Source organism: Gossypium hirsutum, chromosome D03 (genome assembly GCF_007990345.1).
Source record: "Gossypium hirsutum isolate 1008001.06 chromosome D03, Gossypium_hirsutum_v2.1, whole genome shotgun sequence".
Lineage (NCBI taxonomy): Eukaryota > Viridiplantae > Streptophyta > Magnoliopsida > Malvales > Malvaceae > Gossypium > Gossypium hirsutum.
In genome coordinates, this window is record NC_053439.1 from 1,664,330 (window position 1) to 1,682,031 (window position 17,702).

Below are 17,702 nucleotides of genomic sequence, written 5' to 3' on the forward strand. Positions count from 1 at the left end.
TTAGTCATTCCTTTTTTGATTTTTAAGCTATTTAATCACTTTAGCAAGTTCTGCATCTTTTCAATTTAGTCCTTTTTAATTAATTAACTGCCAAAACATTAAAATTTTCTGACGAAACTTTAACATTACCATATTGACACTCCGTAAATATTTATAAAAATATTTATGGCTCAATTTATAACATCGAAGTCTCGATACCTCTATTCCTCAATTTCTTGACTTAATAAATTTTTATAAAATACAAATTACTAATTTAAAAATCTCTTAAAAATCATATTTGGCTCGTAATTATTGATAATAAAATTTACGAGCTTATTTTCTGAATTTGGTGATCTCATACCACTATTTTCGACATTTCTGAAAATCGAGCTATTACAGAACTTGTCCAAAAGTACTTAGTTGGTACCTAAACTTTTTTTGGTACTTGAACTTGTATTTTCACCTAGGTTGGTACCTTTGCACTAACACCATTAATTTGTGTTGATGTGGCATTGATGGCCAATACTACAGTGACACATGATGGACATTAATTAAAAAATTAAAAATCTTTTGAAAAATATAATTTAATTTTAAAAAGTATAAATTTTTAGACAAGTTCAGGTACCAATTAGGTACTTCCGGACAAGTTCAGGTATCAAATAGGTATTTCTGGACAAGTTCAGGGGACAAACTACATGTTAACCCTTAAAAAATTAAAACAATTAATAAATTAGGGCAATGTGTATGATGGAATACAAGCTCATGTACCAACCAGGTGCTTTTGGACAAATTCAGGGGGTAAACTACAGATTAACCCTTTTATTTTTTTAACTTTTATGAATTTCAATTATTTGTTTAATTATCCCAATTGATTGAAACAATAGTCGATGGTTTGACCTATTCAATCACCGATCTGATTATTAAAATATTGGATGTGGCACTATGAGATTGTGCCACATCATTACTTGAAAATTAAAAATTGTGGTACAATTTTTAAAGTGTCATATTATCAAATTTTTATATTTTTAAGTTGGAAGGTCAAAATAAATTTAGTTGTCAAGTTTAAGTGCCAAAATAGGCCAAAAAAATACAGGTATCAAAGTGGACCCAATTGTCAAGTTCAAAGTCGAATAATTATATTATCTGTTCTTTCAAACACTAAAAAATAGTTGTTATTGTTAGCTAAGAAAATTGTAAATTATATTTCAACCCTTGAAAAATTTTATAATTCAAATAATCATCCCCATTATAAAATTTCTGGGCTCAGCAGAAAATAAAAAACAAACAACATCGAAAGTAGCCCATTGCCTCACAATCCAATCATATAAAAATTTTGGGCCATTACATTTTTGGGTCACTTTTTGGTGAATTTATATTATATTTTCTCAAGTTCTGGTTTCAATGGCGTTAACTTAAAAATTTAAACCCTAGAGAAGCAGAGACAGTAGCAGTCTTAAAAACACTTGAACCGGAAACAGTCGACGACGCAGCTAAACATGTCGGAAAGAGAAGAAGATTACGATTCTGATGCACCTGAAGAATTTTCAAACCAGCAGGTATTTTAAAAAAATCATATATATACTTTTTGTAATCGAAAATTTACAGGGAAAAAAGAAGAAGAAAGTTTCAAAATTTCTCTTTTTTAAAAAATTGTTTGATTGCAGGGAATAAAGCAAGATGAGAACATAAGAAAAATCCAGAAAGAAAACAAGGCCAGGTAGTTAATTTATTATTTACTATTCTTTTTAATATATATTGTTATTATTGGAGAAAATTGTTTAGGTATTTTTTTTTGTTTATTTTGTTTAAAATCAATTTGCTTATTTGATTGGCTTAAATCAAATTGGAGAAGAATTTGTAGCTTTGGGTATGTTTTAGCTGCTCAAGACATTGATATGTTACTACCAGGTTTAAATGAATACTTGGTTAAATGTAAGAGTTTTATTGATTAAATTTTTATGGAACTTAACATCAGAGCAAGACAAGGTTGATTAATTGGCCGGTTTTGTGGTAATGCGGTGATGCTAAAGTTCATTCTTGACCGGAAACATGTATATATATATTTGAAGTATGGGAATTTTGAGTTTAGAGATTAGATATGCCAGTCTATGTTTTTATTGAGCTCCCCATGGTTCATGGGGTTGTTTTGAAAGTGCAGCAGTTGTGCGCTTGCTGTGATTAGTGGTTGAGTATTAGTGTATTCGGGGGTTAGTATTGAGCTTCATTTAATGTTGTGATGCTAAAGCTCATTCTTTTAAATATGAAGTATGGGACTTTAGAGTTTAGATATGCCGCCATGCTGGTTTTGAGTTACCTGTGGTTTATGATTTTTATCTAGCTCCCCTCGGTTCATGGGATTGTCTCGAAAATGCAGTAGTTGTTTGCTTTGCTGCTATTTTTGAGAAAGACGGTGACTGGTATTTTCGAATACAGTGAGAAAGAATTGGTGGTTATTAACTTTACGGTTTCGAGAAGAAAATTTTGGATCATATTGAATGCTTATGCTGTTCTGCTCCGTAATTGTCTTGTTGACCTTTTGATTGCATCAAGTTTTACTTTTAATGGAGCTTACTCTGTTTTTTTTTCTTTATAGGGTTCGTCGTGAGGGAAAAGAATGTCGAAGGCTTTGGGCTCAGAGGAAAACACCCCGTCAATCTACAAAGGTTGAAAAGGTCCAAGAAGATGTAGAAACCGAAACTGATGAGGAATCTCAGGCTAAGAAGGGGTTTCTTCCTACCAACATCGTTGAAATGCTTTCGTCTCGTGAAAAGTATGACGTATCTATCTACCCATCTATACAATTTGCGTGTGTAGTTTAAAGTTAAGATGACATGTTCTTTTTTGCAGACAAGTTTTCTTATCCGACTCCGAGGATGAGAAGGCTGAGGTAAATCCAATTCCAAGAAAGAAAAAGAAGAAAAACTCAGGGTGAGAGGTTACTCTTCTCGTTATCATAAAAAAGCGATCTTTTTCTCTTTGAGATAACAAAAGAAGCATTTCGAATCGAAATTAAGCTTTTTCCTTTGTTATATGCAGGGTAGAACCCGTTATTTTGAATGACATACCACCTCCTCAATGCTTACAAAGCTCCTTGGAGTTCTTGAAGAAAGGGAAAATGCAGGTTCCAAGATCATCTTTGGTTTTAAAGAACTCTAACCAAGTACTCCGCCTTAGTTGTGCCATATCAACTTCTGGGTTACGTGAAAGTTGTAAAAGACTGTAATGAAGTTTGCTAGTGTCCTTCTGAACCTGAGATTGTGCCAATATTTCTAAAAAAGGGTTCAATGCAGCCTATTCCTATTGCGGGTTCTGAACGAAATGAAGCTGAAAAATGAGCTGCCTCTTATTTGTAAGCCTCCTCTGGGTTGTTAATTTGCTCATAGGGATTCCAACAATTTGTGCCCTTTGTGGTTTTGGTCATGTTTTATTATTTGAGCAAATTTAATATCGCACACTCAAGCTATTTAGATAGAAAAAATACTATTCTTTTTGGTATCATTTTATCCTTTAATGAGATGGAAATTACTTCATATACTAAATACTAACTTTTCTTAATGCAAAAGTTTTATCTTATGAATATATATACATGTATATGTTGATACAAAGATGAGGTGGCGGTGTCTTAAGACGGTTCACCCTGTTAAGCGGAGAGTTGTGGTTGGAGATGGGTAGTAGAAAGGTGTAGGAATAGTGGAGGCTTAGGGTGGGTTTGGATGGGCGGTTGGGTGCGGTGCGGTGTGTTTAGTTTACTTTTTATCTCACGCTACATTATTGCTATAGTATCTAATCACGATCACCGTTGTTTTTATACTAATCGTAGGTAAACGTATCGTCTATCCAAATCCACCCTTAGGTGGGAAGCTTAGGTAATTTGGTTACTCGCCCCTCTCATTAAGTTCTCGATTTATATGTTTTGGGATCTTCTTTGATCTCATGGAATCACATGTTATGTGATTAGGGGTTCATTGGATTGGACAGGATGATCTATAAGTGGGGCTCGTTTGATGAGATGGTAATTGATGTGGCATATAGTAGGGATTTCTATGATAAGAGCTCTTCTTTTAAATTATAATTAATATTATTATGATGATTATAAATGAAACAATTAAAAATTACAAATTTAAAGGTTGTACGCGTATTTAATAGTATTAAAATACATGTTCATTATCATTCCGATTGTTAAAATATTGGAGAAATAATTTAAAAATTATTTATGTAATATATTTCAAATCATGTTTAACCATTTGTATAAGTTACTAAACCTAGATTTGGTCCTATTTGAATATGAAATTATCCAATAAAAAAAACAGAACCAAATCTATGTTAGCTATGTTATCAACAACTAATTATGTATTAAAAAAACAACTAATTAATCCATTGTCTAAATTATTATTATTATTATTATTATTATTATGAAAATAAACATTCACCTTAAATTTCGGGAGTTATTTTTGACTTAAAAAATATTTGATATAATCCTAACTTCACTACATGCAACCAACAACGACCTTAAAAAAACTTGTTCCCTACAAACATTCTTAGCCACAATCTTAAACCTAAAAGAAACAAAAAACTAAAGATTAAATTATGGTTTTTGTCCCTTTACTTTACTCAAAATTTTGATTTGGTCCATATAATTTAATTTGGTCACTTTATTCTTATAATACCATTAGCTGATTGAAATAGTTAATATTGTTAAATATTTGAAGAGTTCGAATTATTTTGAATTGAAGTACAATGATTAAATCCTAAAATTTTAGCGTAGTAAAATGTCATAATTTGGTTCGTCTACCATATTTGAATTTGTGAATTAGTTTAGGTACTTTAAAATTGACATAATTTGGTCTTTCTAATTTTATAATATCATTGGTCTACCATAATATCATTGATGTGAAATCCTCTAATAGGAACTCGATTTAACACAAGCATTTTAATTGTAATAGTTGGTGGTGATATCAATTTAGGTTATTTAATGACATTATAAAAGTAGAAAGATGAAATTATGTTGAATTAAAATATGGAGGATAAATTTCAAATTTAAGCATAATAAAGGGACCAAAACCAAATATGATCATAAATAAAATTTCCTTTGCACAAGCCGTTGAATAAGATGACCAAAAATAGTTTTAAGAAAAAGACAAGTCTATCTTACGTGTCACAACCCAATTGGATAAAGATAAAAACAATCCCAAAACAGCAACAATCAATCATCCAAGCTACCTTCTAAAGAACAAGAACAAAATGGCACAAAATTCTTTGTTGTTCGATCATTTTCTCTTCTGGGGAAAAAGAAAAGGGGGGGTAAGGCATTGCAAATGCTGCGTTTCCATTGCCTCCCCTCGTTTTTTATTCTCCTTCATTTAGGTGTAACTTTATTTTATGGTTTACCCTTTCGTTGGATCATCTACCTTGGTTTCGTTACCTCCTTGTTTTGCATGGAATCCATTAGGGTTAAAAAAAGGGGTGCTTTCAACGTTTTATTTGAAGAAACAGGCTCCGTCGTCAGCCGGAAACTGGCGAAAATAAAATGTTCCATCGCCGGCGAAGAGGAGGTTAAAGATTCAAAGGGTAGTTCACCAACGACGTCGTGTGATGATAATGGTGGTGGTTCGCGTTTAACGAATTGTAATGATTATTCTGCATTGGGGAGCTCTCCTTCGGGTGATTCAACGCCATCTTCGTACGTGAATTCGCCGTGGTCAACGACGGCTTTGGTGGTCTACGATTCGTCGATAGATGATGAATCGACCTGTTCTAAGGAGTTGATTGGGTCATTAGTACGTGAAGAAGGACATGTTTATTCATTGGCTGTTATAGGGGACTTGTTATATACAGGTTCTGATAGTAAAAACATACGTGTTTGGATGAAACAAAAGGAATTTTCATGGTTTAAATCACGTGGTGGATTGGTTAAAGCGATTGTCGTCGTCGGGAATAAGATATTTACGGGTCATCGAGACGGGAAAATTCGAGTCTGGAAAGTTTCGAGTAAGATGGATAATAATGGAGTACATAAACGAGTTGGGTCGTTACCGACGATTAGAGATTATATAAAAGCCGCGATTCAACCAAGACGGTACTTCGAAACGGAGCCTTGTCGTCGTGATGTTTGGTTAAGACATACGGATGCAGTGTCGTGTTTGAGTTTTAACGAAGATAAAACATTGTTGTACTCTGCTTCTTGGGATAAAACGTTTAAAGTGTGGCGTGTTTCGGATTGGAAATGTTTGGAATCGGTTCAAGCACATGACGATGCGGTGAACTCGATCGTTGTCGGGTGTGATGGTTTGGTGTTTACCGGTTCGGCGGATGGGACGGTGAAGGTATGGCGACGAGAATTGGAAGGGAAAGGGACAATGCATTTATTGTCTCAAACATTGTTGAAACAGGATTGTGCTATTACAGCATTGGCTGTAAGCCCTGATTCTAAGTTTGTTTATTGTGGTTCTTCCGATGGGTTGGTTAATTACTGGGAATGTGAGAATCATTTTTCTCATGGTGGTGCTTTTAGAGGACATAAATTGGCTGTTCTTTGTTTGGTAACGGCGGGGAATCTCGTGATTAGCGGATCGGCAGATAAATCGATATCGATATGGAAAAGAACGGCAGGGAACGAGCATCGTTGGTTGTCGACGTTGAAAGGTCATAAGGGTCCAATTAAGTGTTTGGCGATCGAAAAGGATCAAGAATCGACTGAAAATGAGTGGATTCTTTACAGTGGTAGCCTAGATAAGTCGGTGAAGATTTGGCGGGTATCAGAGGAAGAACAGTCGATTCAAAGCTCGAATGAGATTGATTCATCGGACGACAAACGTACGCCGACCTCATCATCATCATCGACTTAACTTTGGGGAAACGATAATGAAACGTAATTTCGGGGCTCGACTCGATCTCCATGGCCTAATTGATGTTATGTCATGCCCAGATTCAAAGATAGAAGGAAATGTAACGAATTGCCGTTTTTTCATTTTTTTTCTCCTCCTACGAATTTTATTTCGATTCAATGTAAGGCCCATCTATGTGTAGTTCATGTTATTTTCTTTTGAATCTTTATATATTTTTTCAAAATTTTGAATTTTTTTTATAATTATTAATTTATTTGTTGACGTAATATATAAGGCAAATAACGTCGTGTTAACATGAAGTGCGCGAGTATTGTTACTCTTTTTAAAAGGTTAATAACCTAATTTAACTCAAAAATAAAATAAAGACTAAATTGATAAAAAAATATAAACTTAGGATATTCTGACTTTTGATGCATATTTCACCCATCTTCTCATCTCCTCCATTAACAACGTATCTTAATCGAGTCCCTGTACAATATTGGCATGTTCCATCATCAGTAACAACAACCCTTTTCTCTATTTAAAAAGCTTGCATTTCCTAACATGTTCTTCGAGCAATAAGAATTGTCTACGGATAAAGATTTGTTTTTGCAGTTTCGAGTCCACCCTCAAATATTTGTAAATAAACAATCTTTCTCCATTTCATTGTCGTGCCACAAATGCTCTTTTATAAGAATTTTTATCAAAACTTTAGTAAGACGTTCAAACTTTCATTAACCACTTTCAGTGATAGTTAATTTTGTGTCAACTCAGAAATGATACCTTGCCCCCTCTCGAAAATGATAAATTATTATTTTTGTCCTTTGAAAATTTTTAAATTACAAATAAATTTAATGGTAAAAAACACATTTTAAATTATAAGTAATTTTAAATTATTATTTTAGTCCAATGAAGCCACAGAAAAATCTATTTTTTTTTAAATTGCAATTAAACTGGGGCCTAATTGCCCTAATCTTTAGCATAAACTACAATTGTGCTTGCTTGATATCAAAGCATGAAAGTTTGATAAAAGCAACTTTAATCAAATTTGATATGCCAACAAACAATTTTGTGGGTGTTTTAAATTTTAATCCCTTTGTATTATTTGTATTTTAGAACAATTTTATTATAATTTTTGATTATATATTTTTTAACATAATGCTTAATCTCTCCTCAATTCATAAATAATAGAATAATACGTTTTAATGTACTCGAACCACGTTCTCTTATATTGACAACAATATCCATATTAATAAATCACAAATAAATTTTTTATTGAAAAGATGTTTCATAGGAAGGTTTAGTTTGGATGATGATATGTTTATCTACTATTAATATAAAAACAGTAGTGACGATGAGATTAAATATTACAACGATACTTAACATGAGATAAAAAAATAAACTAAACACATAACATCGTACCCAATCACTTATCTAAAACCCACCCTTATTTTTCTTTATCTAACCTCCTTCAATATTGATGTTTTTATCATATGATTTCAACTCAAAATTTTGTAATTATTATTTCAGTTCAAAATTCAAAAAAGAGATTCATCAATTCAATCATTTAAAACCAAAATAAATCAAGAGAAAAGTTACCATCAAAAAACGAAAAGAAAAATCCACAGCCAAATCCAAAATTCCGCCATGGCTGCTTTCTCCAGTACTTTAATTTTTTTTTTTTGGCCTTTGATAGCTCCAATTCCAATACACCACCACTCAAATTTTTTCACATAAGCTGAACAAGTTGGTCCCTCCTCTTACCTAAAAAGACAAAAGTTCTTCCACAGCTCATACCCCACATGCTCTCTCTTTTTACAAATCTTGAAAAACAATTTATTAAATTATACAATTAGATTCCAATTCTAAGCCAATCCCAGTAAATTACCTAATTTTTTGTTTTTCCCTTTTTTTTTTTGCTGTCATTTTCCCTCACCCTCCCTCCCTTACGCTTTACCCTTTACCTTCATTTTGCTTCTTTTTTCCCCAAATTTGAACAACTCTTCTACTCCCTTTTGTTTAATCAGTGAAAACCCAGAAAAAAATGCCACCACCCAAGGAGGTTGCTGGTTTTCCAAGCAAAGAAAATGATGAAGACCAACAGTATTCTTTTGCGGTGGAGTATACCGGTCCTCCGGTGACGTACGATATTCCACGGGCTGTTCCGATCAACGTCGAGAAAATCCCAGTTGCGGCTGTTGTTTCTAAGGTACCCCTTTCGAATACTGAACTACATATACCGGTTGTGCCTCCAATTTTAGCACCGGATCGTAACAAGTTTTCTAAAGAATTGCTTCTTCAACCTACTGTTTCACCAACTTCGGTTATTGCTTTTGAAGAAAGGGTTTCTGAGGATACGAATAATTGTTTGTTATCTGGGGAGTTGAGTAGCTATGAGTCTGGGGAGTTAGCTGAATTGATTATTAATAATGATAGTTCTTCGAGGGGATTAGCAGCGGTTTGTTCTGTTAGTAATGAACATTCGAGTAAGATTGATTCTTGTGATAGCTTTGATAAATCAAGGGGAAGTTCGTCACGAGCTAGGATATCAAATGATGATGATTTGAATCAAGCTGATTGGGGTTCTAACGAGTCTGTTTTGAGTTTGGATTACCCGTCTTCGCGTGTTTCATCGCTTAAGACAGGGGATTGTAATAATGAGTCAAATGGTGATGTTAGGAGGCCTCAGGTTGTTACTTTTCGAGATATTGAATCGGACGATGGACTCGATGAGGACTTTAGTCAAGATGAGGTGCAAGCTCAGGTTGTTAGAGTTAAAAGAGAGCCGCAAACAAAGGGGAAGAAAGGGTCGTGTTATCGATGTTTTAAAGGGAATAGGTTTACCGAGAAGGAGGTTTGTATTGTTTGTGATGCCAAGTATTGTAGTAATTGTGTGCTTAGAGCTATGGGGTCTATGCCTGAAGGAAGGAAATGTGTTACTTGTATTGGATTTCCAATTGATGAGTTGAAACGTGGAGGCTTGGGAAAGTGTTCTCGAATGCTTAAACGTTTGCTTAATGATTTGGAGGTAAGACAGATAATGAAGGCTGAAAAGTTTTGTGAAGCAAATCAGCTGCCCCCTGAGTATATTTTTGTGAATGGTCAAGCTCTTTCGTATGAGGAGCTAGCTATATTGCAGAGTTGCCCTAACCCACCCAAGAAGCTAAAGCCCGGAAACTATTGGTATGATAAAGTATCTGGTCTTTGGGGAAAGGTGAATATGGGATCTTTCTAATGACTTTGTTCATTGGTTTCTTTGCTAGAATTCATTTGTATTATTAGGAAACTGATGATTCTTCTGCAATTCACAGGAGGGACAGAAACCTTCGAAGATAATTAGTCCCCATCTAAATGTTGGTGGTTCTCTCAGGCCAGATGCTAGCAATGGAAACACACAAGTTTTCATAAATGGACGAGAAATCACAAAAGTTGAACTTCGGATGTTGCAGGTTTAAATTTCTAAACACCTAATGTTGTTTAGATGGTCACTATTGTGCTAGATTATCAATGACAATTTTGGTGAAACATTGCAGTTGGCAGGGGTTCAAGTTGCAGGCAACCCACATTTTTGGGTGAATGAGGACGGGTCATACCAAGAAGAGGGACAAAAAAATACGAAAGGATATATATGGGGAAAGGTATATAATATATGCATATTTCAATATGCACTTTGCATTTTTATGTTTTCCTTTTTTTGGATGAAGATAGTTCTATTAAGCATTCGTTTATCATTCAAATTTAATGTAGGCTGGAACAAAGCTTGTCTGTGCTGTATTGTCACTGCCTGTTCCTTCTAAATCTTCTAATTCTTGTGAGGAGCAACTGAAAAGCATGACCAGCAGATCTGTTCCTGACTATCTTGAGCAGCGCACATTACAGAAAATTCTGTTGGTTGGATCTACTGGATCTGGGTCAAGTACCATATTTAAGCAGGTAAATAAATTATTGGGAATCACATCTTAACTTTCATTGATTTGTAGTTGTACTCGTGCAGAGAGCTTTTCTTCGCTAAAAACCGCTTGTATAAGAACCTCGCATTCTTTATGTGCACACAAAAAAATATTTAAGTGCATCAATCAAATTATTTAATCAGCGTATGGGTCTCTTTATGTTTGGGTATAATCCTCTAATGGTTCTATAGAATTTATATATTTCTGTAGTTGACACACCATAGTTTTACAGAGATATAGTGCGAATAGACTCTCAGGGATAGTCTGTTAGAACATTTATGATTCTCAAGTTCATGATGTAGGGAAATTTTATATTCTTAATTGTGAGCATAGGAAATTGTCCCTGAATTTTTATGCATCTTTGATTTCAGTGCTTTTGTTTACCATTTTGCCTGCATCCAACTCATTATTGATCTTTTAAATGAAATGGATTGTTTCAGGCAAAGATTCTTTATAAAGATGTACCATTCTCAGAGGATGAGCGAGAAAATATTAAGTTGACTATCCAAACCAATGTGTATGGTTATCTTGGCATCCTTCTTGAGGGCCGTGAACGTTTTGAGGAAGAGAGTTTGGCTGAAATGAGGAAAAGGATAAGTTCCAAGGAAACTGAACCTGAAGGTGAGGCTGTGTGTTGATTTTATTCTCGAAATCATCCTTCTTACCTACATATGCATCGATTTGTGAATGTATATGCATGTTTCTGCCGTCATTAAAGAACGATTACTTTGGAAGGAACAAGCTTATTACACCTAGAAATTAGTTCATACCCATCTCTTGTTGGATGTTCAAATATGACAATGTTTATGTTTTTGATAGACAGCTGCTTTATGAGTAACTTCTCTATATATGGATATTTATGGATTTAAGTCTAGATTTTCTTGAAATTTTGCAGGGCATGTTAGCATTTCATATCCAGCATGAGCATAATGAATTGATTAATAGCATTTCTATTTGAACCATCTAATTATTTCTTTTTTCGTGTTTATTAGCAGGTAGTAGTGATGGTTCTGACAGCAAAACTATCTATTCCATTGGCCCGAGGCTCAAATCATTCTCTGACTGGCTTCTGAAGACTATGGTGTCGGGCAATTTAGAAGCCATTTTTCCAGCTGCTACTCGTGAATATGCTCCATTAGTTGAGGAGCTGTGGAAGCATGCAGCCATTCAGGAAACCTACAACAGGAGAAATGAATTGGAAATGTTACCCAGTGTTGCTAGTTATTACCTCGAGCGGGTAAGATTATGGTTGATGCAGAAGTTATTGTTTAAATTTGTTGTAACTTCTCAGAGAGCATTGATTTATATATATAGCTAGGTTTATGTATCAGAGTTATGAAGGTTTCTTGAACATATTACTAGTTTCAAGAATAATACTCCTTTTATCTTTCCAACTTGTTGCCTATAACTAAATTAGTCCTTGATGTAAAATTGACGTTCCACTAGCTTCCATGACGAATTGTACCCTCAGAATGTGGTTAGAGACAAACATTTAATTGACACAAAAGGAGAAGTTTCTGACTTCTTTGTGTTTCGTAGATTTGGCTTATTTAGCAATACACTTGCCTTCTATCTAGGCTAATCCCTAAAGTTATAGTGACCTCTTAAACTGGTCTATCATTCTTAACACAGATCTGTCAAGCAATCTCAATTGGCACTAATAGTTGCACAGTTGCACTTGTATGGCACGACATTTTGTATTGAGCTTTTATGCCAGATAATCTCTATGTCTATGACCAGTGCTTGTCTTTTTTAATTATTTTCTAATACCTTTTTTTTGCTACTCTCCAGGTTGATGAGATATTGAAAACGGACTATGAACCTTCTGATTTAGATATCCTCTATGCTGAAGGTGTTACTTCTTCCAATGGTCTTGCCTGTGTCGACTTTTCTTTTCCCCAATCTTCACCCGATGAAAATATCGACACTGCCGAACAGCATGATTCATTGCTCAGGTTGGTGCCAATGTTGAGTGCACATTTACGCTTTGCTTGGTAGGAATGATGGAAAGAGGTAAGGATGGAATGCGTGTTAATCTAATGGTTAACATTAATGATCACTTTTCTAATTTGTAAGTTAACCATTAGATTAACAAGTTCTCCCTTTCTTACCAAGCAAAGTCTTAATCACGTGCTTTTTCCAATGAAGTTTTCTGCATGTGATGAGGCTGTAGTTCTTGTTGATTGCTATCAACCAATTGGTACTTAAAAATCATTGTTATTTTGCTAAACCAGTGTACTCTGTGCTGATCTACAGTGTCTATTGAATTTTGAAAACTCATTAGGCTATTGTGGAGTGTCTTTTATCCTTAAAAGTCTGTTTGGATCTCAGGTACCAATTAATTAGAGTGCAAGCAAGAGGCTTTGGAGAAAATTGCAAGTGGCTAGAGATGTTTGAAGATGTTGGGATGGTCATCTTCTGTGTTTCATTGAGTGACTATGACCAGTACTCTGCTGATGGGACTAATAAGATGCTACTGAGCAAGAAATTCTTTGAAACCATTGTTACTCATCCAACATTTGAGCAGATGGACTTCCTTTTAATACTAAACAAGTTTGATATATTCGAGGAAAAGGTAGAACGGGTACCATTGACTCGATGCGAGTGGTTTGATGATTTTCATCCCCTGATCAGTCGTCATCGTACAAATACAAATAGCAACAGCATTAATAATAACCCTACCCTGGGACAATTAGGTTTCCATTATGTTGCTGTCAAGTTCAAGAGACTTTATTCTTCACTCACCGGCCGGAAGTTGTATGTTTCACACGTGAAGGGACTGGAACCCAACAGTGTTGATGCCGCACTTAAATTTGCAAGGGAGATTCTAAAATGGGATGAAGAGAGAATCAACTTCAGCTTAAGTGAACACTCATTTTATAGCACCGAAGCAAGTTCCTTCTCTCATTGATGTCTAATTTCCGGGTCAGAAAAGGTCTCTATTTTGGTCATCAATGCCAGTGTACAGTGTCATGACTCATGCTATGGTGCTTTATTAGGGTATTAGAATACAAATTATAATGGAATATATAGTGAATCTCCATTTCTTATACAGTGAGACCAGATGTATTTTTGTAAAATGCTTTGTCTAGTTTCTTCCTCTGTACACAATTCATTACATTCATTTGTAATATATGATGGAAATGCATGGTTCAGTGATTTGCTAATGGCTCTTCAAGTATGTTAAAGATGTGCTAATTGCAGCAATCACTTAAGAGTACCTTATTATGACTGCTAAGGGTCATTTTTTCTATTTACAATTAAATGAGAGCAAATGTCCAATATTACAACAAAGCATTTTGTGTAAAATGGTTGTATTGTTGGCTTTTCTTGAATGAAAAAGAATTGAACCAATGCGAACCCAAATACTCATCGATGATTTGTGAAGAGCAACTTGATTCAAGGGAATGTTTATGTTTCAGTCATCCATGTAACTGTACCGTGTCTGCTCTTCTGTGTTCAATAAAATGTTTTTAAGTGCCCAACCTCGTACCATCATTTGTTCATTCAACGGCCCGAACTGTTGCTGTACGTACCGCTTGCTATCATCGAGCAGTTTAAACCATTCTTTGAGAATTAAGTCCGACGAATCACTAGCCTTTGTTGTGCTTTCCCACATGCTTGAACGGAGTGCCTTGCAAACATAGCAAGCCTGCAACAACACAACATTTAGCCACCAGCAATAAACATAAGCTTGTGAGTACATGTGAAACTTAATTCCTTTCACCTGCAATAATCCCATTATAACATCAGCCGTGCGAGCTCCTTCCCGTATGCAAAGAAGGATGCCTTGCTAGAGTTTCGTACGAGAACAAAATGAAAAGGAACAAAAGGCACAAATGAGATCTTTTCATGTAAGCACCATAGTGAAATACAGCTAGTAAAGATTGCATTGCATATGCACCTCTCTAGTTTTTGCTAATCCTTGGTAGAAGATTTCCGTGCATATAAAATAATGATCCTCGTTACTTACAGACTGCATTGTCATCACCGACAACTTGGATAATTGGGCCTTGGGATTCAAGCACCCTATTCTGATGCGCAATGGCTCTTTGCCTAATCCAAATGTTTCATCCATGGTTACCAGCTGAGGTAAATGGTGAATAAAAGGTAAACCATAACCATGAAAAAACCTTTACCTTTGCTCCACATAAAATTGATTTCTTCATCTTTACTCACTTCTTCAGGTGAAGGTACATATCCGGATGAAATCCATGAACCGATTATAATTTCTAATCTATCCTGAATGTTGGTAAAGAAAAAGAGAGAACCAATTAAGAAACCCAGAGAAGACAGGAAAACAGAAACTCTCTTTTCAACTGTCCGCATGCTCTAAGGAATGAACATCGAATAAGGTGTCTTGTGACATAAGGGTCATAGTCTCGAGACAAGAACCCCATTGTCTCAAAACAACGCAGTTCAAAGTAACAAGTTTGAAACAGGGGAGGCATATATCGAGACATGGCTTCACTGTCTCGAGACACAACCCTCCATCTTGATAGATTGAGTTTGGATTTGTATCTTGACTCTGTGTTTTGACCTCGTGAGACCCTGGGTCACTTTATGTGGGCCCATTTGACCTTATATACGTGCATAATGTATAACTTATGGATTATGCCATGCTCGTCCATTTAACTCAAGGAAAAAGAATGATAATAGTCTGAGTTGCTCTGGCAACAGAATGTGACATCCTACATTTGGATCCCCCATCGGGGTCAGGTGTGAGGTGCCACATTTTAATGGTATCAGAGCAAAGACATGTGGATTCTTTTATTTCTTCAGAGTAACAACTTAAATATGAGAAAGCTGAAAATGTACTCAAAATAAACATTCTACCTTAGTTAAGGTCTGCAGATGGACGTGCTTCAGACCTTGATATATTCCAAACAGGTCAATTGCTGAGAAAATAGGGTATAGAATGAAAGGTAGTCCAGTTTGCAGCCTAGCGTAAGGGGGACAATCAAGAAAACCGGAATTAGTTTCCAAATAGAATGAGTTGAAAGATCAAGCATAATTATGCACTAGTAGGAACAAATTCATATAATATAAGGCTTTAGACAAGCATGAGCCTAATCAATGGTACTGAATTGCCGTTACAAAATGAGCATGTCCAAAATAGCAAACAGTGAAACTGGTATAAACCATTCATTGTTTCTTGAGCAACATCATTGAAACAGTAGAGAGATTAAAGAGTATAAACCTTTGATTGTTCTTGAGCAACATATTCAAGACAGCAGCAAGCATGAGTCCAAGGTTATCAAAACATACTGATTGAATCTGAAAACAATTCCGAAGATCAGAGCATTTTCCACACAAAAAGTATCAACCATGCAATGAATTTGAAGGATGAACTGTAACCTGTGACTTTGCAGAAACTTCAGCAAGGTTATCAGCTATTGCAAAGCTTCGATGAATGGGAGGCTGCTCATTCATGGTGGAAAGCATTAAAACACCGAAGCATACAACGTGTAAAAAAAATCCCAAGACTGAGATGATGAAAGTTAAAAGATGCTACACTTGAATGAAAACCGAATCCTTACGCTGGTTGCCATATAGCATGCCAAACTCATTTGTTTTGCAACGTTGGCCAATGACGCGAGAAGCAAGAAGTGGTGAGGAAATACCGGAGTGAGCAGTTCAACTCCAATGCTAAAAGTGAACAGCATCGAGGTTGTAAACCTAACTCTCTTCAAACGAGATAAGACAACAAATAGTAAGATAACTGGTAACTGCAAAACTGTGATTAAGAAGAATCATAATAACATGAGCACGAGCCAAAGAAGATGAAAAAGTAACACAAAACTTACCTTCAAATTGGTATCGAAAGCAGATGCCAAACTAGCCGTATAAATACACCTGCTTAATCGTCCAAGTCCATCCTTCAATACCCAGTTAAGTGCAGCAGCTGAAGTGAGTGAACGAGAATACCCGATTCCTATAGCCCGAAACATTGCCTGTTTTCACCACATTCTGTCAAAAATAAGTTAAATACAGTTTTGTGAAAATTACAATCAATGTCTAACAACGAGAAGATAGAAATGTATAATTTTTTTTCCCTTAAACTGTCAAAATCCAATGCATAATATAACCATACAGTATAAAATTAACATCAAAATTCCAAAAAATAGAAGAAAAATTCCACTAAAAATTTTGCATTAAAAAATAAAATAAATATTCCATTTACCTGAGTAGCAAGAACTTGAAGGGCAGAGCTAAAAACCCTGTGCAAAAACTTCCACTTCACATAGCCTATATAATTTTCACTGACTTGCTTAGGAATAAAAAAGTTCCTAATAGCCAAGCTTGAAGCTTCAACCACCTTATCCAAATCGAAACAAAACGGCACCCCAGAGCCTCCGCCGTCAACGCCGTCGCCATCAACACGAAGCAACCTAACACGACTCCCATCCCAGAAGTACCTCGAAACTTTTCCGTGCCTCTGTATCACTACCGGGAGCTTGACCGGGTTAGATGGCTGAAAGCCATCGTTTGCACCCCCTTCAAGCTCGAACGTGATTTGGGGTCTTAGCGAATTGGTCAAAGTTAGAGTTTTTGAGGACAATCTGAAGGTTTTGAACGCAGGGTTTTTTGTGGATTTCCATGGGAGTTGGAAATTATGAGAAGTTGAAGGTTTGTAATAAATAGTGGATTGCATGAGAAATCGGGGACAATGAAATTTAGGGCTTTCTAACGATTTTTCCACCAATTCTTAGTGTATTTTAAGGGGTGGGGATTGGCTGGGAATAGGGGAGGGTTTAGGGTTTAAGAAAGAAACAGAGTTGATATAGGATAAAGGTAGTTACTCTAAAAACCACATATTTATTTTTGGACTAAAACGAAACGTTTCAATTCAAGGTGCTTCGGGAAAGAATTCAGCTCCTAATTTAGAAAGAATTAATCTTTTTATTAGTGTCATTTGACCAAGTTAAATTATTTCCTTGAATTTCAA

At 35.4% G+C, this 17,702-nt stretch overlaps 4 protein-coding genes across 7 annotated transcripts; 3 read left to right on the forward strand and 1 right to left on the reverse strand.

The window, feature by feature from the left end:
• Nucleotides 1-1,224: 1,224 nt before the first annotated feature.
• Nucleotides 1,225-3,509, forward strand: LOC107909347 (uncharacterized). Its single transcript, XM_016836831.2, has 5 exons — nt 1,225-1,535; nt 1,644-1,696; nt 2,573-2,749; nt 2,827-2,907; nt 3,016-3,509. The coding sequence occupies exons 1-5, from the start codon at nt 1,476-1,478 to the stop codon at nt 3,200-3,202; spliced, it is 558 nt and encodes a 185-aa protein (XP_016692320.1). The 5' UTR covers nt 1,225-1,475; the 3' UTR covers nt 3,203-3,509.
• A 1,725-nt stretch (nt 3,510-5,234) lies between these two features.
• LOC107909346 (protein JINGUBANG) lies at nt 5,235-7,047 on the forward strand. Its single transcript, XM_016836830.2, has one exon. It carries the CDS (start codon nt 5,295-5,297, stop codon nt 6,822-6,824), a length of 1,530 nt encoding a protein of 509 aa, XP_016692319.1. The 5' UTR covers nt 5,235-5,294; the 3' UTR covers nt 6,825-7,047.
• A 1,365-nt stretch (nt 7,048-8,412) lies between these two features.
• LOC107909344 (extra-large guanine nucleotide-binding protein 1) lies at nt 8,413-13,912 on the forward strand. 2 transcript variants are annotated; one of them, XM_016836825.2, is made up of 8 exons: nt 8,413-10,017; nt 10,115-10,252; nt 10,337-10,441; nt 10,551-10,736; nt 11,194-11,374; nt 11,746-11,990; nt 12,545-12,708; nt 13,085-13,912. In XM_016836825.2, the coding sequence occupies exons 1-8, from the start codon at nt 8,848-8,850 to the stop codon at nt 13,662-13,664; spliced, it is 2,769 nt and encodes a 922-aa protein (XP_016692314.1). In that variant the 5' UTR covers nt 8,413-8,847; the 3' UTR covers nt 13,665-13,912. The 2 variants fall into 2 exon arrangements, with proteins under 2 accessions (XP_016692314.1, XP_016692315.1); XM_016836826.2 differs by having other exon boundaries at nt 11,749-11,990.
• On the reverse strand, nt 13,821-17,543 carry LOC107909345 (protein root UVB sensitive 4). 3 transcript variants are annotated; one of them, XM_041089561.1, is made up of 10 exons: nt 16,938-17,543; nt 16,561-16,707; nt 16,294-16,440; nt 16,112-16,174; nt 15,954-16,030; nt 15,590-15,695; nt 14,893-14,995; nt 14,727-14,809; nt 14,481-14,546; nt 13,821-14,405 (listed from the first exon to the last, which is right to left on the reverse strand). In XM_041089561.1, the coding sequence occupies exons 1-10, from the start codon at nt 17,406-17,408 to the stop codon at nt 14,172-14,174; spliced, it is 1,497 nt and encodes a 498-aa protein (XP_040945495.1). In that variant the 5' UTR covers nt 17,409-17,543; the 3' UTR covers nt 13,821-14,171. The 3 variants fall into 3 exon arrangements, with proteins under 3 accessions (XP_040945495.1, XP_016692316.1, XP_016692317.1); XM_016836827.2 differs by having other exon boundaries at nt 14,658-14,809; nt 16,938-17,540; XM_016836828.2 differs by having other exon boundaries at nt 14,658-14,809; nt 16,561-16,723; nt 16,938-17,078.
• Between the last annotated feature and the right edge of the window lie 159 nt (nt 17,544-17,702).